Below are 25,550 nucleotides of genomic sequence, written 5' to 3'. Positions count from 1 at the left end.
AAGAGCTGCTCATTTCAATATTGGTCAGGAAAAGAAATTCACAAAATGTTACCTGTGGAAATGGGAAAAGTTCCTCATACAAGCCCTTATTATAACTTGGTGTCTCACAATGTTTTTGTCATTATTTCATCCTTTTGGATCATACTGTTCTCATTATTGACAGGTTCTCTTCAGTGTTAAAGGGCAGCAAAACGTTCTCTTTCTCTCCCTTCTCTCTCTCCCTCATCTTGCACTCTTTACCTTATTCCCCTCCTTCTTTCTTTCCTCAGAATCTGCCAGAGTAAGGCTTGGCTCAAGGCTGCATGGTCCCAACAGGGATTTATTGATCCCTGTAAGGTTGTGCCCAGAGTGGTCTCACTAAATCTGACATCTGCAGGTGGCTTTGGAGATTACAGGGTGATATCAATCAGTGTAAGGGTTGGACGCTTGCTCCCAATCAATCTTTGTAGTCCAGCATCTCTTCAGGAAGAGCCTGACCTGGATAGACCCTGGACTGGACACTGTTAGGAGGGATATGGACTTGAATGTGTATAGTTATACTGTATGTTTCTGTTTTGTCATCTGTTCAAGCACACATCTTTGTGCTAATGTAATGTTTAAAAAATAATAATCAGACATTTTATATGGGAGTCCACTGAGTGTGTGACTTGTCTTGATAACAGTATTTTGCTACAGCTCAGCAGTTACTCCATCCATTCTGAATAGCTAGATTATTGGCTTCATTGTCACTCCTTTGATTGCTCAACAGAAACACAATTTAATGCTGCGACAATTTCAACGAATAGCATGCAATTGAAATGCACACTCTGGATATTTTTCACACTTCGCCACACGTTAATTACAGCAGAGCCCTCAGGTCGAAATCACTGGTGACCCGCTGCACACAGAACAGCTTCCTGTGGCTGAGGGATCAGCCAGTAGCCTGAAGAAAGGAAATTACAAATCAAATCCATTTTTATTTTTCAAATGCTTCATTAACAACAGCTGAAGACTAACAATATGAACAATACGAATACCTTTCCAAAAATGGCAAAGTAAATAAAACATATAAATCACTACAAAAATGTGTGAATAATGATAACTGGCTATTTACAAGTGTGGCGATATAAATTAATTTAGGTTTATGTACATATAAGTAGGAGTTGTACATGCAACTGCAATGTCTGTAATTAGTGAATGATGTATATGTGTGTATAGCATTAGCATAAGTGTGTTCATGTTATAGTGCGTGTGTGCTGGACTTTAGGTATCTGTGAGAGTTTGCATGGGTTGAGTCTATATGCACATATAGTCAATACTAAAAGAACAGTGGAAAAAGGGTGTCAACTGCAGCCATATGATCATTGCAACAGCTTTCTGGCTTGGGCCATAACCTGTGTAGGGTCCTGTGGGTTAAGACTGGAGGCACTGGTATTGCACGACCTGTCTGCCATTCAGTAGCATAAAGAATAGTCTGTGGCTTGTGGATAGAGTCATTTAGTACTTTTCTGGGAAAATGTTCTTGTGGAGAGTTCTTGGATAACAAGGAGCTTGGCCCCAGTGACAGATATACTGTGTGTACCTGTCACCCCAAAATTCAGATTGGTTATTTCAGACACCCAGACAAAAAATACCTCTGTAACCTTACCAAAATGTTACCTTTTTGACCTTACAGTGCCTCATATAAAAAGTTCAACACAAACAGCATTTTAATATCTTTATATTAATCATAGTCTTCCAGCTTTCAATGAATTACAACTAGCTTCTTTCAAATTGATTGAAATCCTGCTGACCCGTACGTTATCCAGAACGTGAATGAAGACTTTCCTCCAATGTGGAAAAAAATACTTCTGAAAAGGCATATTTCAGACTACTTGTTATGCTATGTAGGACCTTTCAGAATATCAAGATGGCGGCGTCCGTACGAGTATGCTGTGCCCTCCGAATTAAACTAGGAGGTGATTGTATATCCCAAAGTACTTTTATACCTGTCTTAAAAATTTTGTATCCCTAGAATATTTATTCGGGATGCATGTTAAACAAAATTATTTCTGGATTTGTCTGTTATAGGACAAAGCAGCCTGCATGCTTTGCTAGAGCTATTAGAAGCTAGCTTATCATTTTTGTCAGACAGTTAGCTAGCTAGTCAAGTAAGTCAACTATTCTATGTTAAGTGATATCTTATACACAACGCTGCATATATTTTCATCAACATGTTTTCATGGTGCTGAATATTTAGTTCTGGTCCATTTTACCACGACAACAACGAGTTGCCGTAGAGCCACCTGTGCTCTGTACGCATGCCGGTCCGAGGAACTGTGACGTATGCGTGGATCATTTGGAGCTAGTTCGCCTGTATATAGAGTTCTCAGATGTTGTTGACAATTTATAAGAAAATAAAGAAGGTGTAATTTGCGTTAGCTATTCTATTCGTTGTCTGCGTCATTTAACAGTCTGGTATTTGGTTTGTTTCAGGGTTAGCACCACTTCGTACAGCAGGGGGCGCCCTGCCTCTCTCTCACCTGGTCAGATCCATTGCCTATCAGTGGCCCTCTAGCCCACCATCTCTTGCAGCCCCTGCCACCTGGATACAGACCAGACATGGCAGCTTCTTCAACAAGTGTAAGTACTGATGTTTCCCAACTCATGTGTTGACATAGGGTCTATCTGCTGTATCTGATTAATGAAATAATGTGTCTGCAATTTTTTAGCTGTTAATGTCAGACCCCAGGATGACTAGCTATATGGGAATACTAATAAAAATATTATCAAACAAATCATGTTCTGTGTCAGTTTGATGCATGTATTGGTTAGGTCCAATTTACAGAACAAACAGCTACTGCGTCTGTAACAGAATGTGGCGTAGTGTGTTCGAAGCGTTTGCACATTATCCCCGGATGTTCGCAAAATTATCTTGTCTACAAATTCATCTTGATACAGCCCCAGTATTTCCGGAGACCGCATGGTAATATGGACATAAATACTTGAGGATTTGAATAGGACTTAAGGATGAGCTCGCTAATTTTGCTTCATTCAAAGTGGGTGTGCCTGTCAAACACAGAGCTTCCACTCCCAGGTGTGTCTGTCAGCACACCAGAGGCTCTCCTGGAGCTTCTCTGCAGATAATTACTCATTCTGCATCTGTCACCGCCAGCTCTTTCTCTGCCTATCCAAGGAAGCGCACACGCGCGCACACACACACACCCTTCCTCTCACTTTATTTTCATGTCACATTAATTTGAAATTCCACAATAGAGTTGGGGCGATGTCTGGAATGGCAAATCAGCTTCCTAGGCGTTTGCAGACAGGGTCCTGCATGTGTTTGCATACGAGTCTTGTCTACAGTTGCTGTTTGCATTCTGCCTGCATCTCCACATTGAGAACCCTTGGCTCTGCTTCTTGATCACCGGGTCAAGTAGACATTTTGGCTAGGGGACCCAGTTATACTGTGTGTACAAGGACCAATGGTGATTTTGTTACTCAACTGATTATAAAACAGTTTTTGCCGTTTCTAAGGTGTCACCATCGGCAATCTCTGTCAGACGTATTCAATGGTAACATGGCCTCGTCCTAACTGCAACATACTCTACTTGAGAGGTTTTTACTTTTTGCCTTTTCAACCATATCCTTAAAAATGTTAGCCTGGGTTGTTGCTCTTTCTAGGCCTTTCAGTAGTTTTTTTGTAAGTCTACTGGCATCTGTAGCATGGTTGTGCCATCAACAGGCGAGATTGAGGGGAAGGAAGAAGGCTCATCTGCACCAACTTAAAGCAGAGAGAATATTGAAATGATCAATGCTGCTAGCATGGACTACATTTTTCTTTAGTTTTGTTGACCAGTCACTGTAAGTCTAAGACTCCTCAGCCGTTTTAGCCTCAAGCAGGGTTTGTCTAATGGACAATATTAGTGTTTTATTAGTGCTTTGCGGTAATAAAAAGTCATTAAAAGCGCAAGCACCTTTTTACATCCTTTCACTTCTTTAACTCCTAATGAAATCTCAGAATGGCCAATAGCATCTCCTTCTGTATCCTTGTCAAGCAAAGCAGACAGGCTAAAAATAGCATTTATTTCACAAAAGCAACCCAACTTATTAGCAGTCCGAGTAATGGTGGGGTGATTGTTGGTTGGAAAGTACGCTCCATCCTTTTTGCTTAGTGCATAACTGTAGCAGTAGATTGTGTAATCAGATAATAAAATTACAAATTGTTACAAAGAACATAAAAATGCACAATCAGGTGACATTTATAATCAGACTACAAAAAAAGACTACAAACAAAATGCCACCAACCCACTTTTGCAGGGCTGTTTTTTGTGTGTGGACATTTGCCTCTTTAGTGCCATGCATACAGGATGCAGAATGTTATGTTAGCGATGTCCATGAAAGAAAGTGCCCAGTTACAAATTCACAGCAAATGAGGCTCTTGCCAAAGTTGTGCTATCGCCTTTCTGGCTGCCATAACGTCGTCAAGCCGTGTAAGTTTTTTCCGCAAACCATTACATTAAGAGAGGAATCGTCAACCAGAATTCAGTCAGTGATAAAGTATTTATTTGGTATAAATAGCGGATAAGAACTTGCAGGCCTCATTCCAGAGTGAGAGAACCTCAGGGCATTCCCATTCCAACCTTGGGGCAGCACAAACGTTTTAAAATGGTAATATGTTTCATGTGGGATGTTTTGAGGTGTGGAATAAAGCTGACGTATGAAACCGACATGGATCGTTTGCTTGATAAGATTTTGAGAAGAGAGTCAAATATTCGACCAGACTGGGCCCCAATTAACGCCGATGTCTAGTAGTGCTGGATCCCTACACCAATTGGTATTAAGGGATAGAGTTTTGTTTGCTACTGCCGATATGTAAGTGTACATTTTGGAGACTAATCGTCGAGTTCTCCCCGTTGAGAATAATAATAACTGGGTGTATGTTTAGTTCATTTCCCAATGGAGCACCCAAGGCTGAGGAGCTGCACTTAACTGCAAGTAAAAGGAAAAAGAGGTTCCTGGTACATTACGTTGTTGTTGTAGGTCCTGAAATGCACTCCGATTTCTGTCTAATTATCAGTCTGATAAAGTAGGTATAACTTTATCACGCTACTAACGTTGTCAGGAGTTTGAGATTGCAATCGAGCATCTTTCATAAATTACAGTTTTTGCGTGTTTTTCTACACAGTGTCAAGCAGACAGCTGGTGTGCTATGATACAGACAGATTTCAGTTAGCATCTCAGATGTGGCAATCTCAGTGGATATAGCCTACTATACTCCACTAAAGGTCACCCTGCTAATAATATGCTTGAGTTTAAACAATTTATCATGGGATGCAAAGTGTAACACCAGAAATAATATTTTGGGCCAGTAATACAGACTTAAGCTTGGACAAAAAATAATCAAGCTCAATCTAAATCTCCATTGAGCTACATTTTTTTGGTCAATGACTAGGCTTAACCACTCTGTGAAACCGGCCCTTAAAGTTTTTGATGTTACGATTGCTAAAGTGTCACTCATAGTCTTTTCCCTTTCCAAATAAATGAAGAGACTTTCGCTCGCAGTCTTTCCCAGTAACCTCGTAGACTGCACTTCAGAGTTTCTCGTTGTGGTCAGTCCCAGACTGCAGTGAGACGGGTTTACAGCTGCAGCAGTAGAATGACCAGTGGAATGTGAGCCTGACCAGCAGGATGCCGGTCTGAGCGGTGAGCCGACCACATAATGATAATACATTTTGTTTGGCAGGCAGCTTCCAGGGCACTACATTAAATCAGGTTCAGGACACAGGATAATAAAATCCATTAAAAAAAACAGAACAAAGTAGGGCGGGGTTGTGTTGAGCATACTCACCATGGGCTATAGATTAAAGGCGTCACTGAAAGGTGAGTGTTTTTCGAAGGTTTTTGAATGAGATTACAGAGCATGACAAAATATTGTTAAGCCTGCAGAGGAACCACATCCTCCCCCACAGTGTATTGGCCAATAATGTGTTATCTAACTTGGGGTTACCAACTAATTTGTCAGGTCACAAGCTGAACCTACAGGATTAAGTTACCAAAGAGCATTTCATTATTTGTTTTCACCAATATGTAACCAGGTAAATTGATTGAGAACCAATGTTTCATGTACAATGACTACCTGGCCAAAGGCATTACAATTTCAAAGCAACACTTAGTGATACGTGAATATAATATGTTGGTTAGGCTGATATTGAGGAATGTACTGAGGTATAGGGGGAATTTGCCTAGCGTGAGAGAGTTACAAAGCGGATGGTGTTGTGATAAACTACATCTAATTTACTGAGGTGAATGTTAGCAGCTAGGCTATAAACAACATCACCAAATCCAGTAGAGCCAGGACGGTCATCCAGTAGAGCGGCACGGTGAAGGACACTGCCTGCGTAATAAGAATCCAATTCTGGATTTGAAGGTGGAGGTGGCTAATGTGTGTCTGTAAAGCGTTCTAACCAAATGCCATGGTAATTATGGTTATTGACCTATTCTAACTGACATCCATCTAAGATCAGGATGTTTGCCGGGCAGGCAGGCAGAAGTTACTTCCCACTGAAGAGCTTGCATTTAGTTATATTATTTAGTAATATTATTTATGTTGATATACTCTGAAATTAAGTTCAGGACCTTGAGGGCCAGTTTCTCAGGCACAGATTAAGCCTAATCCTGGACTAAATGTTCTGTTTCAATGAAGAAGCTACACTGAGCCTGATATGTTGTTTTTTTGGTCCGGGACTTTGCTTACTCTGTCCACTAAACTGAGTTACACCCATGGCCGACTCTAGTCAGATTGCACTGCAGAGAGGAACTAATGGGACTAGAAATGGTGCTGGTGTGCAGAATTTCTAAGGCTTTAGATTAGCCCTAGCCTGTTACAGTTCAGGTTGAGCATGTTACCGTCTTTGAAGAGCGACATGACAGTAGCAGTTTTCTAATCAAGTGGGATTTCAGACGGTTATAGTGTGAGGTGATGGTGACAGCAATGATGGAGGCAGTTTTCAAACTGAAAGGGTCCAGATCACCCAGCCCAGCAGATTTGTTAGGATGTAAGGGTCGGAGCTCCTTCCGGACCTGTACTGGATGAAGGGAGAAACCAGAACGGTTTTGGGGGAAAGTTGTACAGTATATGGACCTGGGGCTGCAGTGTTGGTAATGGTAGGCATAGCAGATTTAAATGCATGGCTAGCCATACCAAAGTGGATTTTGAAGCTCTCTATCTGAGGTAACAGTGTTTTGCCCTTTTAGTGCTATGGACTTTGAATGCAGTTGGCTACTGACGAGATGTTCTAGTTTTCCCTTGATTTAAAGGCATTTCATCACTCACATCACTGTAACGGTTTAGTGACAAGACTGACCGGCACCATAAACCCACTCCAATCTATACCTTTATTCATTTGTTGTTTTAAAAGTACCCTTTCCATTTCTGGCCTTGCCATTTAGGTATTACTTCGGTGGAACCGGGAATGTTTTCCGCTTATTCTTCTGCTGTTACCATCACCTATCATACAAAAATACCTGCTACAGATTCTCAACAAACGCACCGCTACAGTTAGCATACCTGTTCAGGACCACCTGGAATGCTAACCTCTGCCCTACCATACTGCCAAAATGTTAACATTTATCTCTAACACGGCCCTATTCATTAAACTAATATCATGCGCACTGTTACTGCTGTCTTTGGTTCTTAGGCATGCGTGAATAATCTGTGAGAGTTCAGCATGTGCAAGGATTGAATGTGTGTAGCCAGGAGACAGAACTGTAGCTTGGTCCAGTGACAGCTCCCTTTTGTCCTCTTGTTTGGTGACCCCAATTGGATAGTCATATGTTCATTTAGTGACATTTGTACAAAGTTGAGAAAAGTTTCCTTTTACTTTCTGTCTAGAAAAAGGATAAATCAAAGCGAAATATGTTAATCTCTGACAGCCCTTTGAACTGGGCTTTTATTTGGCTTTTTTTAGGTTTATTCATTAGTATCCTACAGGCAATGAGACATCTGGTATATTCAGCTTGCTTTCAATGTTACTGTACATAAAGGGATGAAAGAACATATTCTGCGTTGAGGTTGCCAGATTTCTCAATTATATCCCCTTTTTTGTGTTATCATTGCAGTGACAGCAGAGGAGCTTTGGAGGGGAGTTTTGGCAGAGACGGGAGCTGGTGCTCGGAAGGGTCGCGGGAAGAGGACCAAGAGAAAGATGAAGAAGGATCTGAATCGAGGCCAGAACATTGGAGAAGGTATGAACCCAAGAGCTTCGAGTCAACCAAAACAATGATTGTTGGTTATCTTGCATCTTTCTGTCTTTGACATTTTCCAGGAGGGATTCTGGACAATTTACTAAACTCCCAAAAAAAATGGATGGATCCCATTTGTTTGTCTCTGCATGCAGTTTAAATAAAGTTGTAGGTTGCATTTGATTAGTTTCACACAATTTCTGGAAGTCTTTGGTAGATACTGCCTGGATCTTCTCAAAAAAGGAAAATCGGTGATTGTTACTACTTAACGGCAGTAACAGTTTATCAGCTGTAATATCACAAACCTTTTCTTGGTAATCAATCTCTCAGAAATAGTTTTGTTACTGATAATTGTAAGAAATCTGTCGTTGCTTAGCTAGCAGCTGAGAAGAAATATTGTTGCCCCTGCTTGAGGTAATTTCATGCTTAACTCACGTTAGCAAATCACTACCTAGTCAGTGGTGAGAGACATCAACACACAACCTTCACTGGTCTTATGGGGTTCAAACCATTCTCCTGGTTTTGCAGATGCTACCGACAACTTTTTTCAAGCTTCTTGCAGAAACAAGCAAATATCCATTTGTTATTCTGACTTTGGTAATAGGCAACTATCCAATTATCGAAATTATCCAAAATCCAAAGTATCCCTTTAATGCTAGAGCAAAATATGAGTTTCATTATTGATGGCAGAAGTTTGATCTGAATTTTATTCTGCTAATGGGCAGCAGACCGACACTGTGGAGACTATTATTCTCTTGCCAGCAGTGTATTTGATTTATTAAAGTCATAATGACAGATCAGTCCCTCTATTATCAATCGGAGGGCTGTTTTAAAAGTGAAAATGAATTGAGGAGGTTTTATTGCTGACCTGTCCCGGACAGTCTTCCTATCTTTCGGCTCTTTTGTAATCCATCCAACTCCACTGATTTGACACGATTGTATAATCAAAGCCCAAATTGAAAAGGCTAGGTTTGACTTCTCTTCCAATGTTCTGGTAATTGTGGCCTGCACCCATCATGGTAAATCGACTTCTGTCTTCTCACATCAGTGCCCGGTCTCTTCTGTCTGGGCGTCTCACTGTCTCTTCAAACTGTGTATACAGTATGAAAAAGTGGAGGTTGCTCCTTACAGTGGAATACCGCTTCCCCTAACGAACCTCTGTGTGCCTTTAAGGGCGCGGGGGCTTCCTGTGGCCGGGGTTGAATGTGCCCATCACGAAGAGTGGCACCATCATGGAAATGTCTCGCCGCGGGGAGTCAGAGCAGCAGGATCTGCGAGCGGATCTTCTTCGGCAGCGCGAGGAATGGGATCGCAGGAGGAAGCTGAAGTTTAAGCGGGAGCGAGGTTGGACTGGCAACTCCTGGGGAGGGATCAGTCTGGGGCCACCGGACCCGGGACCCAACGGAGGTATGTTCTGTGGGCTTGCGTGCGAGGTTGTGAACACCCATACAGTGCCTTTCAAGGTCAGATTTGCCCTCCACCAATGTTACTGACTTGACCCCTGTTGACGAAGCAGCAAGCAAGGGCTGTGAGGTCTTCAGAGCTGGTGTCAGCCGGACTATAGCTGACTCACTCAGTATTTGCAAGCTGTTGGCCTGCTCACACGTGCCAAGACTAGTGGGCACATTTGCTATTTATCACAACAGTGTTTTGGGGGGGGGCACCAGAAGCGTTGGAAATGCGTCGGAAACACATTATTCTTTAGATGTTTATTCTCAAAATAAAATCTTGATTAAGAAAAAGGTACCTTTTATGTGGAGTATGTCTGCTATCAAATCACACACTGCTTAGCATTTTCTTTTGTGTGTGTGTATATTTTTCTTGTGGAACTCACTGTGCCTGACCTACTCATTCAAGGTTGTTTTCCACAAAGTAGAATAGTAGTGAAGACATCCAAGCTCTGAAATGACACATGGAATCATGTAGTAACCAATAAAGTTTAGCAGGAATACAGAGAACACAGGCGTCTTCGTGACCGGTATGTAGAATCTTCTCTTTCAAGTCCAGAACAACTCTATGGTAAGACTGAAAAGCTATGATGGAGACAATAAAACACCTCTTCTGGTAGAGAGAAATCCACTGGATGGTAGAGCCTGTACATCTGTCAGGAAAATACAGTGTATCTGGAGCTAGCAAAAACCTGAGAACCAAAACAGAAAACGGAGAACGTAGAGAAACATGGTTATAGGTCAGACAGACACAATCATATTTATTAGTTTTTTTTTTGAAGGCCCTCCCTGGATTATTTGGATCAAGTCATGGAAAGTTAACATTCTATGTCATTGATTTGAAATTATATTTCAGATGTAGGTTTAAAGAAAGTAATAATAAAAGAAAGTGTACTTTGTTTCTGACTAAAGGTTGAGCTTGGCGCCAGCCACTGTCTCACTGTTCAGCAGATGGGAGAGAATGAGCCGGTTCTGTAGGACTGGGGGATCATCGTCAAGCGGGCCCATTTACATCCCATGACTGATGGAGACAGATCTAACAGAAGGCACAATGGGGCGTTCTCCACATTTAGACAGTACTCCCTCTACCACCCACTCAGCCCTTCTCATTTATGGCTTGGATATTACAGTAGTCAAAAAGATGCAAAGTTTCAGAATAAAATAACTATCATGCGTATGTTGCCTAAGCGACGTTAGGGATGTGCTTCTGTAATGGTGTAAAGACATAACAGAAGACAGTTTATTTCTGCCTCGTCTTCCTGTCAGACTGCAATCAAACGGGCCTTGTTCTGCCGCTCCAACATTGTCTTGTCACCTACTCCCACCTCTGTTTACCCATGTAACACACCACATTCAGAGCAATCTCTGTTCAATTTAGGACATCTCTACACAGTAGGGCCAGGATTTATGTTCTACATTTATTTGATATATTTATTTCCCCCAGGCCGTGCTGAGTTAGTTCTTTCCTTATGGTGGCTCGTTCTCTTGCTAGTCCAAATGTGGTGTCAGCTCTGGTTCCTAGTTTCCACGGTGATGGATTACAATACTGCAGCATGAATAGTGTCTCTGAGTAAGAACAGTAAATGCTTGACCTTTCACATTCACCCTCTTCCTCAGGAAATGTCCTAAAGCCTCTCTTCTCTGTCAGTACGTAGTGTAGCGTAATGGATTCATTTGCATACCGTCAATGCTAATGAAATGTTGAAATGACTACACTGAGCCCACACAACAGTACGTTAAACTGGATAGTACTGACTGCCTTGTGTTTCCTAAAATTATACTTGTGGTCTTACTACAGGAATTACTTTAGCCCCAATTGTTTTAGGACTAATAAGCAATGTTCTCAAAAGTGAAACTGTCTTGTGTTGATGTTAAAATATTAATCATGTACATTTGTCCCACTGGGAAATTTGCCTGAAACCCAGCTGCTTATTCACTTTGATTCACACTGAGAGTCGCTTCTGTTCCCAATAAAATTGTAAATGTAATCTTTGGATTGAATTTACCGCATAAACTTAAGCATTAGAAGTGCTGCCTCGAAAAATGTTCCCAGCAAACAACGAAGCCAACCTGCTATATTCCGGGTCTGACAGTTTAACATTATGTAGTCAAAGGCATTCATGTTGTGGACACATTCTGTCAGTCCTTACATTTATTGTCATAGAGTCAATGTACAATTACTATTAAATGTTTTTTATTGGAAGCACTAACCTGGCTTATTCTTTTTTTTTACAGAGACATACGAAGACTTTGATTCCCGAGTGATTGAGGTCAGTGCCCTTTAAATACTAACATTTTTTTTTTACTCTAGCTATGGGTAGTTTGCCAGTTACTGGAGTCTTCAGTAAATTCAGTTATAACCTAAGACTTGATCATTCATCAAAAATTTATTGTAACTTTTGGTAGTTTATATCTGAATGTTAAAAAAAAAATTATTCATGTGTCCACATGTTCCTTTATATTCCTGGGAGAGACCATAGTGTTATAATGAATTAAATCAACTATGGCTTTACTTTTTATTTACCAAATACACAATTACTGATGGAAATCAGTATGTATACAATTTTGATGAAAATGTCATGCTCAAACACTTTTTAAAACCCAATGGTGTTAGCTAAGTAGATGGATTTATGATAATGGTTTACTGCTTTGTCATAACATTTCTGGATTTAAAAAATCTGCTTTCTCATTATGTGACAAGACCACACCGAGCCACAGGGATAATTAGACACCTGTACTTATCTGAATTACCAAACTTTGAAGTTTCCAGAAATATACTCTGCCTTTGCAAACCTTGAGTTGTCAGAGTGTCTAGAAAAGTCTGCTGTTTGAAAAGGCAGTGAAGAAGTTTTTTATTTTTTTTTGCGTGGCTTTGAAGAGAAGTGGGTGAGATTCCTTTAATGGTGGATGTGATTCCTTTAATGGTGGATGTTCCTGGTCCCAGGGCGGGCTGGGTTTCATCCATGGAGGCGGTCGGTGTTCCCTAGTGCCTGCCGTGAGTCCTTGCTAGGGGAAGTACAGAATCTAGTTTAGGCAGTCGACTGCTGACAAGCCTCTGAACCACATCTGAACTCTCTGAGCTGAGGCTGAGAGGGGGACACGACCCTGGATCGAACACACAAACACAGGCCCTTCCTCCGTGTTGCTGTAGTCACCGTGCTGTGCAGTGTGTGAAAAAGGCAAATGGCCTAAACGTTTCTCGCCTTTCTATACTTTACTCCAATCAGGCTAAGGATTGGTGGGGTTTGGGGGCTTAAGGGAATGTTCTGTAACCACGTTCCACCCCACAGTAATAACAGGATTTAGGAATTTTGTCTGTCAACCAATAACAGTTTGATGCCTTGTGGCTGTCTAAGAGATTATTCCTATTATGATAAAATAAAAATATGGATATTAGTAACAGTAGATATTAGTAAAAGAGAGAAATGTAGGTAGAGGGTGGGGGAGATGGAGGGAGAGAGGAGGGAGAGAAGAGATTCTGGGGTACATTTAGCCTCCCCAACCAGTTTTAACTGCTCCCTGACAGTAATGATGGTGCTTTCCATTTAGGCTAATGGAATCAAAATGGATGTAGTGGAGGGCACAAACCAACAGGGACCATCCATAGAGGTTATCTGCAGGGACGTGATAGACCGAGCTACTGGAATCCACCCCAAAGCATTACCCTGCTATAATAAATTCAGTTTATACCTGCACCCGTGGACGCTTATAGTACGCCGTGCACACACGCACACACCGCTTTCCTTTCTTTCTGTGTAATTCCACAGTGATTCATAACGGTTGGCAAGGTGGTTGCCATTTCTTTTTTTCATCCCAGACTTAAGGTGCATAATGCGTCACACAGGTCCTGCATTGGCGGTAACTTCAATACATATCCGCAGCAAATTGGAGAAAAAACCCACTTGTTCCTGAATTCTAAGTTGAAGGAGGGCTGTGGGGAAATTTCAGCAAATAAACCTGTGAGTTGTTATTGAGGGTCCAGTTACACTTTGATATGTCTGTGGATGTTAGGTTCAGGTTAGAAACCAAAAGAACCCAAGGTACTGTCTCCCCTTCCCTTTCTCCTGAGATGTCGATCTACTTTCAGTATCACATGGACGTTAGTTCTCTCCATGGAGTCAGGATCAGAACTCCTCCCCAAGGATCCATTGAGTTGCAGGAATGACTGAAGCAGGTGATTGGCCCCTGGATTGTTGGGTTGGTTCGGAGCCAGAACATACATAGGTAAAGCAACACTGAGTTGCTGAGTGGTTGAATGACTTCTATCTGGACCTGGCTTATGTTTACATATAAATCATTCAGATTTCGATGTCTGTCCAACTGTGCGGAGTGCTCGGATTTGTGTTCTTAACATGGTGGTAATGTTTCTATTGAATCTTTATGTAGTACTTTACTGAGTACAGGCTGATTAAAGTAGAAAATACAAGTTAATGTGAGAAGAGGAGAACAATGGTGGAGGTGGGAGATTGCCTGGCGGTTAGAGCATCTGAGAAGCTCGGAATTTGACCTTTGCTAGGTCGAATTCCAGAGCCAATAAGGTTAGAAAACAGCGGTTTGGTCCTTGAGGAAGAGTTTACCTTAATTTGCCCTTTAGGACGCCATGGATAAATGTCTGATAAACTGACTACAATGTCAGGATGTCCAAGAAAGCAATGGGTGTTTCCTTTGACAGATATTCAGCTGGTATGGCCTTGGAATCCTCCTCTCATCAACTACTATGTTTTTCCTTCTGTTAAGTCAGCCTTGTTCAGTTGGGTTTGTGTTGTGCCCTGTTCCCACCTGTTTTATATGCTAATGTAACCAACACTGACCCAGGTTCATAGCACTTAGCTAATTAGATGCCGGTGATATTCCCCGGGATCTACAGTATCTCTTAAAAGTGAATACACTAAAGAAATGACACTTTGCTACAATGTGAAGTAGTGAGTGTACAGCTTGTATAACAGTGTAAATTTGTTGTCCCTGCAAAATAACACAACACACAGCCATTAATGACTAAATCGCTGGCAACAAAAGTGAGTACACACAGTGAGTCCAAATTGGGTCCAAAGTGTCAATAGTTTGTGTGGCCACCATTATTTTCCAGCACTGCCTTAACCCTTGGGCATGGACTTCACCAGAGCTTCACAGGTTGCCACTGGAGTCCTCTTCCACTCCTCCATGACGACATCACAGAGCAGGTGGATGTTAGAGACCTTGCGCTCCTCCACCTTCCGTTTGAGGATGCCCCACAGATGCTCAATAGGGTTTAGGTCTGGAGACATGCTTGGCCAGTCCATCACCTTTACCCTCAGCTTCTTTAGCAAGGCAGTGGTCATCTTGGAGGTGTGTTTGGGGTCTCATCAGACCACAGGACATGGTTCCAGTAATCCATGTCCTTAGTGTGCTTGTCTTCAGCAAACTGTTTGCAGTCTTTCTTGTGCATTATCTATAGAAGAGGCTTCCTTCTGGGACGATAGCCATGTAGACCAATTTGATGCAGTGTGCGGCGTATGGTCTGAGCACTGACAGGCTGACCCCCCCACCCCTTCAAGCTCTGCAGCAAAGCTGGCAGCACTCATATGTCTATTTCCCAAAGACAACCTCTGGATATGATGCTGAGCACGTGCACTCAACTTCTTTGGTCGACCATGGTGAGGCCTGTTCTAAGTGGAACCTGTCCTGTTAAACCGCTGTATGGTCTTGGCCACTCTGCTGCAGCTGAGTTTCAGCTCTTTATATAGAGCAACAATAATTTTTTTCAGATCCTCAGAGAGTTCTTTACGATGAGGTGCCATGTTGAACTTCCAGTGACCTGTATGAGGGAGTGAGAGAGTGAGCACCAAATTTAACACACCTGCTCCCCATTCACACCTGAGACCTTGTAACACTAACGAGTCACATGACACCAGGGAGGGAAAATTGCTAATTGGGCCCAATTTGGCCATTTTCCCTTAGGGGAGTACTCACTTTTGTTGCCAGGGGTTTAGACATTAATGGCTGTGTGTTGTGTTATTTTGAGGGGACAGCAAATTTACACTGTTATACAAGCTGTACACTCACTACTTCGCATTGTAGCAAAGTGTTATTTCTTCAGTCTTGTCTCATCTCATCTTCATCCGCTTATCCATATCGGGTCGGGGGCAGCAGCTCTAGCAGGGGACCCCAAACTTCCCTTTCACATGAAATATTTGCAAAAAGTGAGGGGTTTACTCACTTTTATGGGATACTGTATATGTCCTCCTCTTTACATAAAACAGAGCCGCCACAGACATTCTGCTTCCCCGGTAAATCATGGAGGAGTTTGAGTTCCATCTCCGCCTGCATTAATTAAATCAAATGCTTTACGGAAAGGTGGGGGGGGGTCCCCCAAGGACAATGGCACCATAATATTAGTCAGTAATTAGGTTGGTCAGGAGCGAGGGCTTGCATAGGAAATTGAGATGGCTTGGCTCCAATTGCACAGTAGGTTCAACTCTCTATTTCGTTACAAGTGCATGAATTACAGAGGTCTTGTACAACTACGTTAAGTTAAACAATCTTCAAAGACTGCGTGGGCAAATAGTGCCGAAATTTAAGAATATAATTTCTCAGCGTAAAGTTGCAGAGTTTGGGGATCTCATCATCTGCGGTACATAATATCATTAAAAGAATCTGGAGAAATCTCTGTCTGCAAGGGACACGGCCAAAAACCAATATTGGATGGCCGCGATCTTTCAAGCCCTCAGGCGGCACTGCATTAAAAACAGACACAATTCTGTATTGGACATCACTGCATGGGCTCAGGAACACTTCTGAAAACCATTGTCGGTGAACACGGTATGTCGCTGCATCCACAAATACAAGTTTGAACTCTACCATGCGAAGAAGAAACCATATATAAACAAGGTCCAGAACCACCGTTGCCTTCTCTGGGCCCGAACTCATTTACTTGGATGTAACTACCCCATATATGAGGTAGTTAAGTCAAAAGAATTGATTCAGTTGATTAGAGCTACAGAACAGTTCCACCTATCTTTTATTTTGCGTAGTAGTTTCTAAAAGCTGTCAATCTCCCCTTTCTGGCAGAGTACACCATCTCTAGTCTAGGTCTTACTACCTTATATAGGCACACAGAGCATTATGACACACTCACCCCCTTGTAATCACAAGATGGCCGCACCCAGAGCCAGTCTGAAACAATTGAGCTTTCTGATGAACAGAGTCAAAAGTTTGATTCACAATGGAGACAGACACTCCATCGATCATAAGGACATATATTTGGCTGCCTGGGGCTTACTTTATCGATCCAGATATCTGAGAGGCAACATCTTTATTGGAAAATCTGTTGCTTACTAAATAAGCTCTGGTTTGGTCTGTGCTTGAGATAAAGCTTCAGGTTCTGTACCAAATGAGTTGTTAGGTTCTTAGGACCTTAATCAGCCTTAACCAGCCATATGTTATCCGATCATGTATGTCTGATAAAACATATTGATTGTCTGGAGTGTATGTGCGTATTTTCGCATTCTAAATGGGGTTTTCTTGGCTTTGTGAACTGTTGACTCATGAAGCATTTCAAGCGGGTTGATTTGACAAGTCTAGTAGCCAGTAAGATTTGCCTGGTATGCAGATTTCCTAGGCAGGGGAAGCCTCTATATGGAACCTCATTGTGCAATACTAACCAAGGTCGAAGGTCCCATGTATAGTCAATAGGATCAGAATGTTTGTTTTTATTGTAGTTTTTTTTTTCTTTTCTATACTTAACAAATAGCATTAAAAACATTACAGATGTACATCAAACAGTGGAATGATGTTATTTACCGACTTGAGGTTGAGGGACGCTTGGAAACTTGACACCACTAACTGAAATAGCTGCCCAGTTCTAGCTCTTATGTCTATCAATACCCAATTTTTTTCTTATAATGTTATGTTTGGGAAACCATAGGATTTGTTTATAGCACTAAATATCAATATTTGATTTTCAGCCTGTCCATGGAAAAAAATAGGACTTTCTGTGTCCTCTGATATGAAGAGGGCTTGTTATCAGAACACGGTACCAAAGCCAGCATCTGTGATGGTATGGGGGTGCATTAGTGCACATGGCATGTGACTTGCACATCAGTGAAGGCACCATAAATGCTGAACAATATATAATGGTTTTAGAGCAACATGTGCTGTCATCCAGGTGTCATCTTTTTCAGGTAAGGCCTTGCTTATTTCAGCAAGACAATGCCAAACCACATTCTGCACGTATTACAACAACATGGCTCCATAGTAAAAGAGTCTGGGTGCTAAACTGACCTGCCTGCAGTCCAGACCTGTCAACCATTGAAAACATTTGGTGCATTATGAAATGAAAAATCCGACAAAGGAGACCCAAACTGTTGAGAAGCTAAAATCCTATATCAAGCAAGAATGGGAATACATTTCACTTTCAAAACTACAGCACTACAGTCTCCTCAGTTCCCATGTGCTTAGAGTATTGTTAAAAGATGAGGTGATGCAACATGTTTCCAATGTTTTTTAAACTTGTTTCTGGCATCAAATTCAAAATGGGTGTGTATGTTTCTAAAAACAATAACAATTCTCCGTTTCAACATTCAGTATGTTGTCTTTGTACTATTTTCAATTACACATAGAGGGAAATGATTTTGGAAATCTGCAGCTCTGTGAGTCTGCTCTACCAGGGCTCCATTGTTATTAAACAGACAGTAGTCGAGTTGAATCTTAGTTCAATCTTCCGGTCAGTTCATGAGTAGATCCACCATGACACTATGCTCCAGCTGTACTTGGATATCACTTTTTAAATTTTGTCAATTGCGTTTGCCTCTTTAGTCTTAAGTCTGCTTTTAAACCAACCTTCAGCAGATGTTGTTTGCTAGGGCACCTGCTAGCTCAACTTAAATGAATTTGAGGGTTCCGGATGCAATGCCGTCAGCACTGAGACTTGGCATATGTACACAATAATCGAATGACCAAGTGGCCTAACAGCACTGCCAGTTTAGTTGGCGTGCAACTGGAGCTATACTTGTCTCTCTTTCTCTTCCTTCTCCCATCTCTGTATCAGTCCCTGTGGGGTCTCAACAAATTGACACTGAAATTAATTTTTATTGTGAACGGCTGTTATGCTTTCCTGATACTTAGTCATAATAATTTGGGTTTCGGTTTCAGCGGCAGTTTAATGTATTTCCATAATAAGAGCTCATCTTTCTCTCTCGCAAGCACGCATGCAATCATTTTTTTTTTTGTCTTTGTCAGGCCTCAAGGCACTTTGCTTTCATGTAGGGATGAGCTAACCTGCAAAGACAGACAAAGCAAGCTTCAGGACTGGTCTGTGGTCAGTGTTAAAGAGTTAGCTTCATTTCACATTTGTGTAATGTATTTTTTGATATTATAAAGATATCCTACCATCATGGGTAGCTGGTTCCATCATTGCGGAATGGTCAGTAGACCAAAGGTGGCAGGAGAAAGAGCTCGTTATGTATGTTTGGTTTGAGCCTTAAGGTGGAGAGGGCCTGGTCTCTTGCGGCTCCAAAGAACCATGGTCTTGTAGTGGATGTGAGATTTAACTGGAAGGCAATGTAATGTGCGGGGGAGAGGGGTGACATGGGCAAACCTGAGAAGGTTGAAGACCAGGTGAGCCGCAACAATCTGGATTAGTTGCCAGGGTTACATGGCACCGGGAGGGAACTCGACCAGCAGTGAGTTGCAGGAGTCCAGACGTTACAGGGCACTGGACCGGGGGAATAAACTGAGAGTGAGGAGGTGGGGAAGGTATCTGATGCTGATTATTCTGACCCTCTGTGGTCTGAACAGATGGCTCTGTATTCTAGTGTTACTGTAACAGCCTGCATGTGGGAGTGTGGTTGTCTCCTTCCGCCCCCCTCTCTCACGCGCTGTTATTCCACTCTAGACACATCTTTTTCCCTGCTCTCTCCTCGCTTTTCTACATGCCTTTCAGTCTCATCTCTTATCCCACTTGCATCAGGCCTCTTAAAGAGTCTCATATCAATTATTATTATTAAACTAATTTATTCCTGTTCCTTCCGGTTATGGCTCTACTCATACCGCAGACTGCTTCCGTTGCTTTAGCGATGTATGGCTGCATCTCTGAATTTTGCCCTCTGAGGAAGCCGTTTCAGAATGAGAATGTTCTCACCTCCAGCTTGAACACACCCAGAGAGGAGGATAATAAGATGATTGCACTTGGCTGACGAAAGAGTGAAGGGATTATCCCTGCCTTACACAGACTCTGATCTGTCCCTTACTGATGTTGGGCAGACAGAGAGAGATCTTTTGTTATGGGTGCATTTGTTTGCAAGCGTGGTGTTTTATCGGCTTCAACTCCCTGGTTTTCTGCTTAAGAAATTACGGTGATGCAGGCAAAGTCTTGTATCCTCACAGTTTCAAGATTGAGGGATCACAGTATGCCACACATTGATCATTGTTAGCTATGTAGTCGGAGTCTAAAAAGTTCAGAAACATATATTTGCTTTTTCGTCTTAATATATGGTTAGTGTTAGACTGCTCAGATGGAAATGGCCAATGACAATGCTGTTCACCCACATCTGGGTGTATTTCCATTTCTCTGACTTTAAAACTCTGGCAGTGATAGGCTATATTGGAGAATATTGTCTGCCTGTGTATCTTTGTGTTTGTCTGTGGGTAAGCATGTGCGTTCATGCGTGTTACAGGTGTGAACCTTTACACTAGCTGCTGTCTTTCCTCTAGTACTGAATGTAATGCTCAGCCCTAGCCTGGTCAAACACTGCCCCCTGCTGCTCACCAACTCACACTGCAGCTCTCAAATCTGACCCAAAGGCAAGGAAATTGAGTGAATGCATATGAAAGGGCAGCACTCGTCTCACTATCCTGATTGATAGGAGCCTATTAAATGTTCTGGGTGTCTAGGATGAATGAGGGCTGTCTTACCAGAGCCAAACGCACGCCCAGACTGCATCGCCGGGAACTTGACCTAGTAAGGACATAAAGTGGACGCATTGGCATTTGTGGCTGGGAAGGAAAGTGCATTTCATTCTGAAAAGAAAAGTTATTATAATATAGTGCTATGCATTTTATTTGATAATGATTTATCATTTGAATTTTTGACATGGGACATTTAGGTGGGAAGCAATAACAGCGAGAGAGTGGGTGTGAGGGACATGTTCATTTCCCTAATGCAATGAACCCCCCTTTTTAGTTTTTAGTTCTCCCTGGGGCTATGCCTATGCTTTATAATAGGATGTCCATGAATGTGCTGCCTCTTTCTGCCTCATAAAGAAAACCTGGCTCACGCTGTGCACTAATGGGTCATATCATGGTCCTTTCACCTTGCTCCATGGGTTTTGGTGTTAAATGGTTTTGTAGGGTTCAAACTAAAGTTAATTATTTAATTGGATGCCTGGCTGTTTTCTTACCTGTCAGAATGTGCCCTCTTTAAGAGGTCAATTAAAGCTATTCCTTGTGTGTCCTGTAAAGCCATCTCTACCTGGTTGATGTCATGTTTCTGTTTTTCCCAGGTGAAGAGTGTTTTCAACATGACAGCCAAAGAGGGCAGGAAGCGGTCCATCAGCTGCCTGGTTGCCGTCGGCAACGGGAACGGGGCTGCTGGTGAGTCCAAATGAAGGCTGAAACGTGTTTGTTTTTGCTTCACTGACGCGGTTGAGTGACTCAGGTGTATTTGATTGTCTGCTGTCCATAACAATCTTTGATACTACAGTACAGTTTGGATTGTAATGTGGTTCGTATCTGTTTATGCTGCCAGCTTAAATAAATAGATTTCCCACCTCGTTCCACCTAAGTATTCTTAAGAAAAATGCTTTAATGTATTTTTATTTTTTCCCTACAGGTTTTGCGTTGGGTAAAGCAACTGACCGTCAAACTGCACTGAGAAAGGTGAAATGCGCCTCTTAATTGGATAGTATCTGTATTGGCACTGTATGGAAGAGGCGGTTTAAATAATGACACTCTAATTCCCACAACAGGCAAAGAATCGGGCGGTGCACTATTTGTACTACATTGAGAGATACAACAACCACACCGGTAGGTTACTGTGTTCCTAGAGGGAGGAGCTCTGAGGTCAAAACGCTTGAGTGTTCACATCCTGATTCTCCTCACTCTCTGTGGGTCTGTTTTGCAGAACATTTTGATTACGATGAACAGCAAGCTAGACTTTAAACCAAACCCCTGTAATATCAGTGAAAATCATCAGTCTGCATATTCACACTTCACAAATAAGTGAAATATTATACACAGCAAAGATTTTAACAGTAATGTGGTTATATATATACATGTTTTTCCTCTAAGGTTGTATTTATAAATCTCTTCCTGTAAGTTTGAATGTAAGCGCAACCCATGGAAAGAGGCTGTTTGAAACAGACACAGGCCTCCTGCAGCTACTGCAAATGTTCTGTTCTGCGGGTGATGTCGGTGACAGTTCAGCCCAGGCAAACAGAGGCTGGCACTTTGACTCTTGTTACTCAGCCGCCCATAGTCACATTCACCCAAGGCCCTGACTCATCACCCAGGAACAGTAGCTGATGGCCAGGCAGGGGTTAATCGGGATCCAAATGAAATACGACTGGTACTGGATAAATGAGTAAATGACCCTGTATTCCCCATGTTATTATTTTTGTCAGAGGGAATGGGAAGGACTGGCTTGGTAAGATGATAAATCTCTGCTGAGTTGACTTGGATGTTTTCTGTGTTTAACAGTTTATCATGATATCAATTCCACTTTCAAGAGGACCACATTACGCATGAAGAAACAGCATAAAGGTGTGTTTATCCGCTGCTTCTTGTGTTCCACCGTGGCAACTGGAAATGATACTGTGACTCTGCATTCACATTGTACACAAATCTATTCACTCGCACAGGTAAACACACTTAACATTGTGTGATTTGTACGGTCAGGCCATACAATTGTTTGTATTGTAATCCTCGCTGTCATGAGCCGGGAGGCTGGTTAATAGTTTGGCTAGTCTGATCTCTCTCCTCTGTAGGTTATGGCCTGCGCTGTCACCGGGCAGTTATCACCATCTGTAAGCTGATCGGTATAGAGGACATGTACGCCAAGGTAGAGGGCTCTGTCAACCTGCTCAACATCACCAGGGCTCTGTTCACCGGACTGGCCAATCAGGTGGGTCCTTGTCAACCATAGACTGAAATAGTCGACAGGTCATAATCCCCATAACACCTAACAGTTAAATGTGATACTTTTCTTTTCTCACATGTCACCATTCATTTATCTCATATGGAATTTTTTTTAAACGCATCAAATAAGGTGTGCGTTTGGTTTAGCCTTACAATGTCTCTGCGTTCTGATAACCTTGTAAATGTCATCAGGACAAGGTGTGCGTTTGGTTTAGCCTTACAATGTCTCTGCATTTTGATAACCTTGTAAATGTCATCAGGACATGGTTGCGTTTGTCAAAATGTTGGCTTCAATTAATTCTACAAAGTAAGTATCTTTGCTTGTCTTTATCACATTGATTAAAGTCACCTTGGTCTGTAGATATATACACATTAATCAAAGCACTGAGCAGCTGTAAGCCTATCCGAAACACAGAACTTATTTGACAAGGATTAAAAAAAAAAAAACGAATGGAAGAAATATATTGTGTAAGAAAGCAAAGAACCGCCTTTTCAGGTTTTGAAGCAGGGCTTTATGGGGATTATGAATTTTGAGAGAATTGCTAGCTCTCACCTAATCCCAGGGTCTCTGTGAGCTATAACATAAACACACCCACACTGCTCTATTTGCACCATCTGCCTTTCTCTTTGTGTAGGAGACCCACCAGTCCCTGGCTGAAAAGAAGCAGCTCCATGTGGTAGAGTTTCAGCCGGAGCGCGGGCCTCTGCCTGTCGTCGTAGCCACCCCCCAGAAGGGACTGCGTTCTGAACCCGAGCCCGAAGAAGAGATTTCCAACACGCGTCTCCACTGGTCCGACGTCCGTGCTGCTCAGGGCATGAAGCGCTCCGTCTGGGCTGGGGTCAAGCGGACCATCTGGTGACCCCAACACAGCCCCATGGACCGGATCCACTGGGTTAGCTTGTAACTATGTTGGCTTGAGATTGTTCAGTTGTGAGTGTGTCTGAGGGAATCCTGGGTCTCAGGCATCATCATTTATTCATTAAAACCGGAGCCTCATGGAAGTCATCGTCAAGAGTCCGTCAAGTGGAAATAAATCAACAAGCCTAGACATTTACCCAAATGCAAAGGTATAGCATGATGACATTGTATTTCAGCAAAGTTTATGAAATACTCCCTAGAGTTTTGCAGTAAAATTGTTCCCAATGGATTATCATTTAGAATTTTACTAATACTATTGTTTCAAAATCATTGAATGGAGATGTCAGTGTCTAATAAAAAAAAATTCCTCTGAAATGGCTTGTGTTCTATTGCTTTAGAAAGAGCTATTAAGACAAGACCTGCTGAGATGTCAGTTATGTGACTGTAAAACCCACCATACCCAGGCTGGCTCCAGGATGAAATGACAGAGGGGTTATTTTTTATAAATGAGAGGGCATATGGAATTCATATACCATTTGCAGTGTTTATTGGGAAACAAAACTGGGGGGGGGGGCACAGATTCTATCTGGAGGGCCAATGCCCCTTTTGCCCCCTCGTGGAGCCTGGCCTGACCATATCGTTTCCTCAGCATCAATCTGTCACTTCCTCCAGAGATACTTATTATTTAGCTGTGAAGACCTGCAAAATTGACGCACCGGTCAATCAATCAAATGTATCTATAAAGCCCTTTTTACATCAGCAGTTGTCACAAAGTGCTTTTACAAAACACCCAGCCTTAAACCCCCTGGAGCAAACAACAGTAGTGTTGAATTTCAATGGCTAGGAAAAACTCAGTAAGAATGCCAGAATTTGGGAAGAAACCTAGAGAGGACCCAGGCTCAGAGGGGTGACCATTCCTCTTCTGGCTGTGCCAGGTGAACAAATTAAGATTACAATTGTAATAATAAATGCGTGTGGGCTGAGTCTATTTAAACTTAGTCCGGATTGGAAGCATGACCAGATGGACAACGGGGGGATGGGGAGGTGTCAGCTCAGTGGCAGCTGAAATCGTCAGGCATCATCTCAATCTGCATCACACAACCAGGAGGACTCTGGACAGGGACAGTAACGGGTCCCCAAGCCAGGTACTCCACAGATGGGGGCCAGGACCTCATGCCCTCCCTAAGTTCAAAACGGGAGGAAACTGGGAAAATTAAGAAAATGCATTCCTCATATTAACAAGGATTTATAGTTGAGAAGGAGAACTGACCCTACTCCCCCAGCACAATAATATAGCAGCGTAAGACCTTGGGACTGAGACCAGGAGGGGTCCAGCGAAACTGTGGCCCTATCTGGGGGAGTCCCCAGACAGGGACCAACAGACACCCACCAACCACAACCACCCTGAATGAGGGCCGAGTATTGCCAGCAGAGTAAAGCCCAATTGCACAAGTGCGCAACAGAGAGACAACAACAAGCCAGTGACTCCGCCCCCGAGAGGCATTGGTGGGAGGGCATCCCAGTGGCGATGAGAGCACATCTGGCGAGACAGCAAGGTCCTGCTCACTTAAGTGTTTAGTAAACTTCATGAAAGCTTGCGGAAAGAGGTTTATATTTTATCCATGTAGGTTAGGTTGTTTGTTGTTACGCATTTGACTCCGCCCACATTGAGCCCAGCCCCAAACTGCACACTGCAGTCAGGGGCTTCTTCGAGGGTGCACGGCAGGCATCTGGATCCTCCAAGAGGCAGCTGGGAGAGACAACTGCACCTGCCCCATGAGCAGCGCTATTGGCAGCTATATAATGAGAAAAGCAACCCGAAGGTGAGCAGGTAAACATACTAAAGGTTCGGGTGGGTTACAGACTGGGAGACCCCAAAAAGCGTTTTCAAAATGCTAAAATAATTTTTTGAAAATTTGACATAAATTTTG

The 25,550-nt window shown here is 42.5% G+C and overlaps 1 protein-coding gene across 1 annotated transcript; it reads left to right on the top strand.

Moving 5' to 3' along the window:
• The first annotated feature begins 1,844 nt into the window (after window positions 1–1,844).
• mrps5 (mitochondrial ribosomal protein S5) lies at window positions 1,845–23,994 on the top strand. Its single transcript, XM_010889116.5, has 11 exons — window positions 1,845–1,937; window positions 2,455–2,601; window positions 8,080–8,205; window positions 9,376–9,609; window positions 11,886–11,920; window positions 21,128–21,218; window positions 21,457–21,503; window positions 21,593–21,650; window positions 22,323–22,385; window positions 22,610–22,746; window positions 23,396–23,994. The coding sequence occupies exons 1-11, from the start codon at window positions 1,859–1,861 to the stop codon at window positions 23,618–23,620; spliced, it is 1,242 nt and encodes a 413-aa protein (XP_010887418.2). The 5' UTR covers window positions 1,845–1,858; the 3' UTR covers window positions 23,621–23,994.
• Window positions 23,995–25,550: the final 1,556 nt, after the last annotated feature.

Source organism: Esox lucius, chromosome 6 (genome assembly GCF_011004845.1).
Source record: "Esox lucius isolate fEsoLuc1 chromosome 6, fEsoLuc1.pri, whole genome shotgun sequence".
In the NCBI taxonomy this organism is placed as follows: domain Eukaryota; kingdom Metazoa; phylum Chordata; class Actinopteri; order Esociformes; family Esocidae; genus Esox; species Esox lucius.
This window is presented reverse-complemented; position numbering and strand designations above follow the sequence as displayed.

Excerpts from the sequence above, each read along its gene's own strand:
- mrps5 (XM_010889116.5), top strand. The coding sequence starts at position 1,859 with ATGCTATGTAGGACCTTTCAGAATATCAAGATGGCGGCGTCCGTACGA. Across the intron at positions 9,610-11,885 it reads GGACCCGGGACCCAACGGAG|AGACATACGAAGACTTTGAT; the intron begins GTATGTTCTGTG and ends TTTTTTTTACAG. Across the intron at positions 21,219-21,456 it reads CAACGGGAACGGGGCTGCTG|GTTTTGCGTTGGGTAAAGCA; the intron begins GTGAGTCCAAAT and ends TTTTCCCTACAG.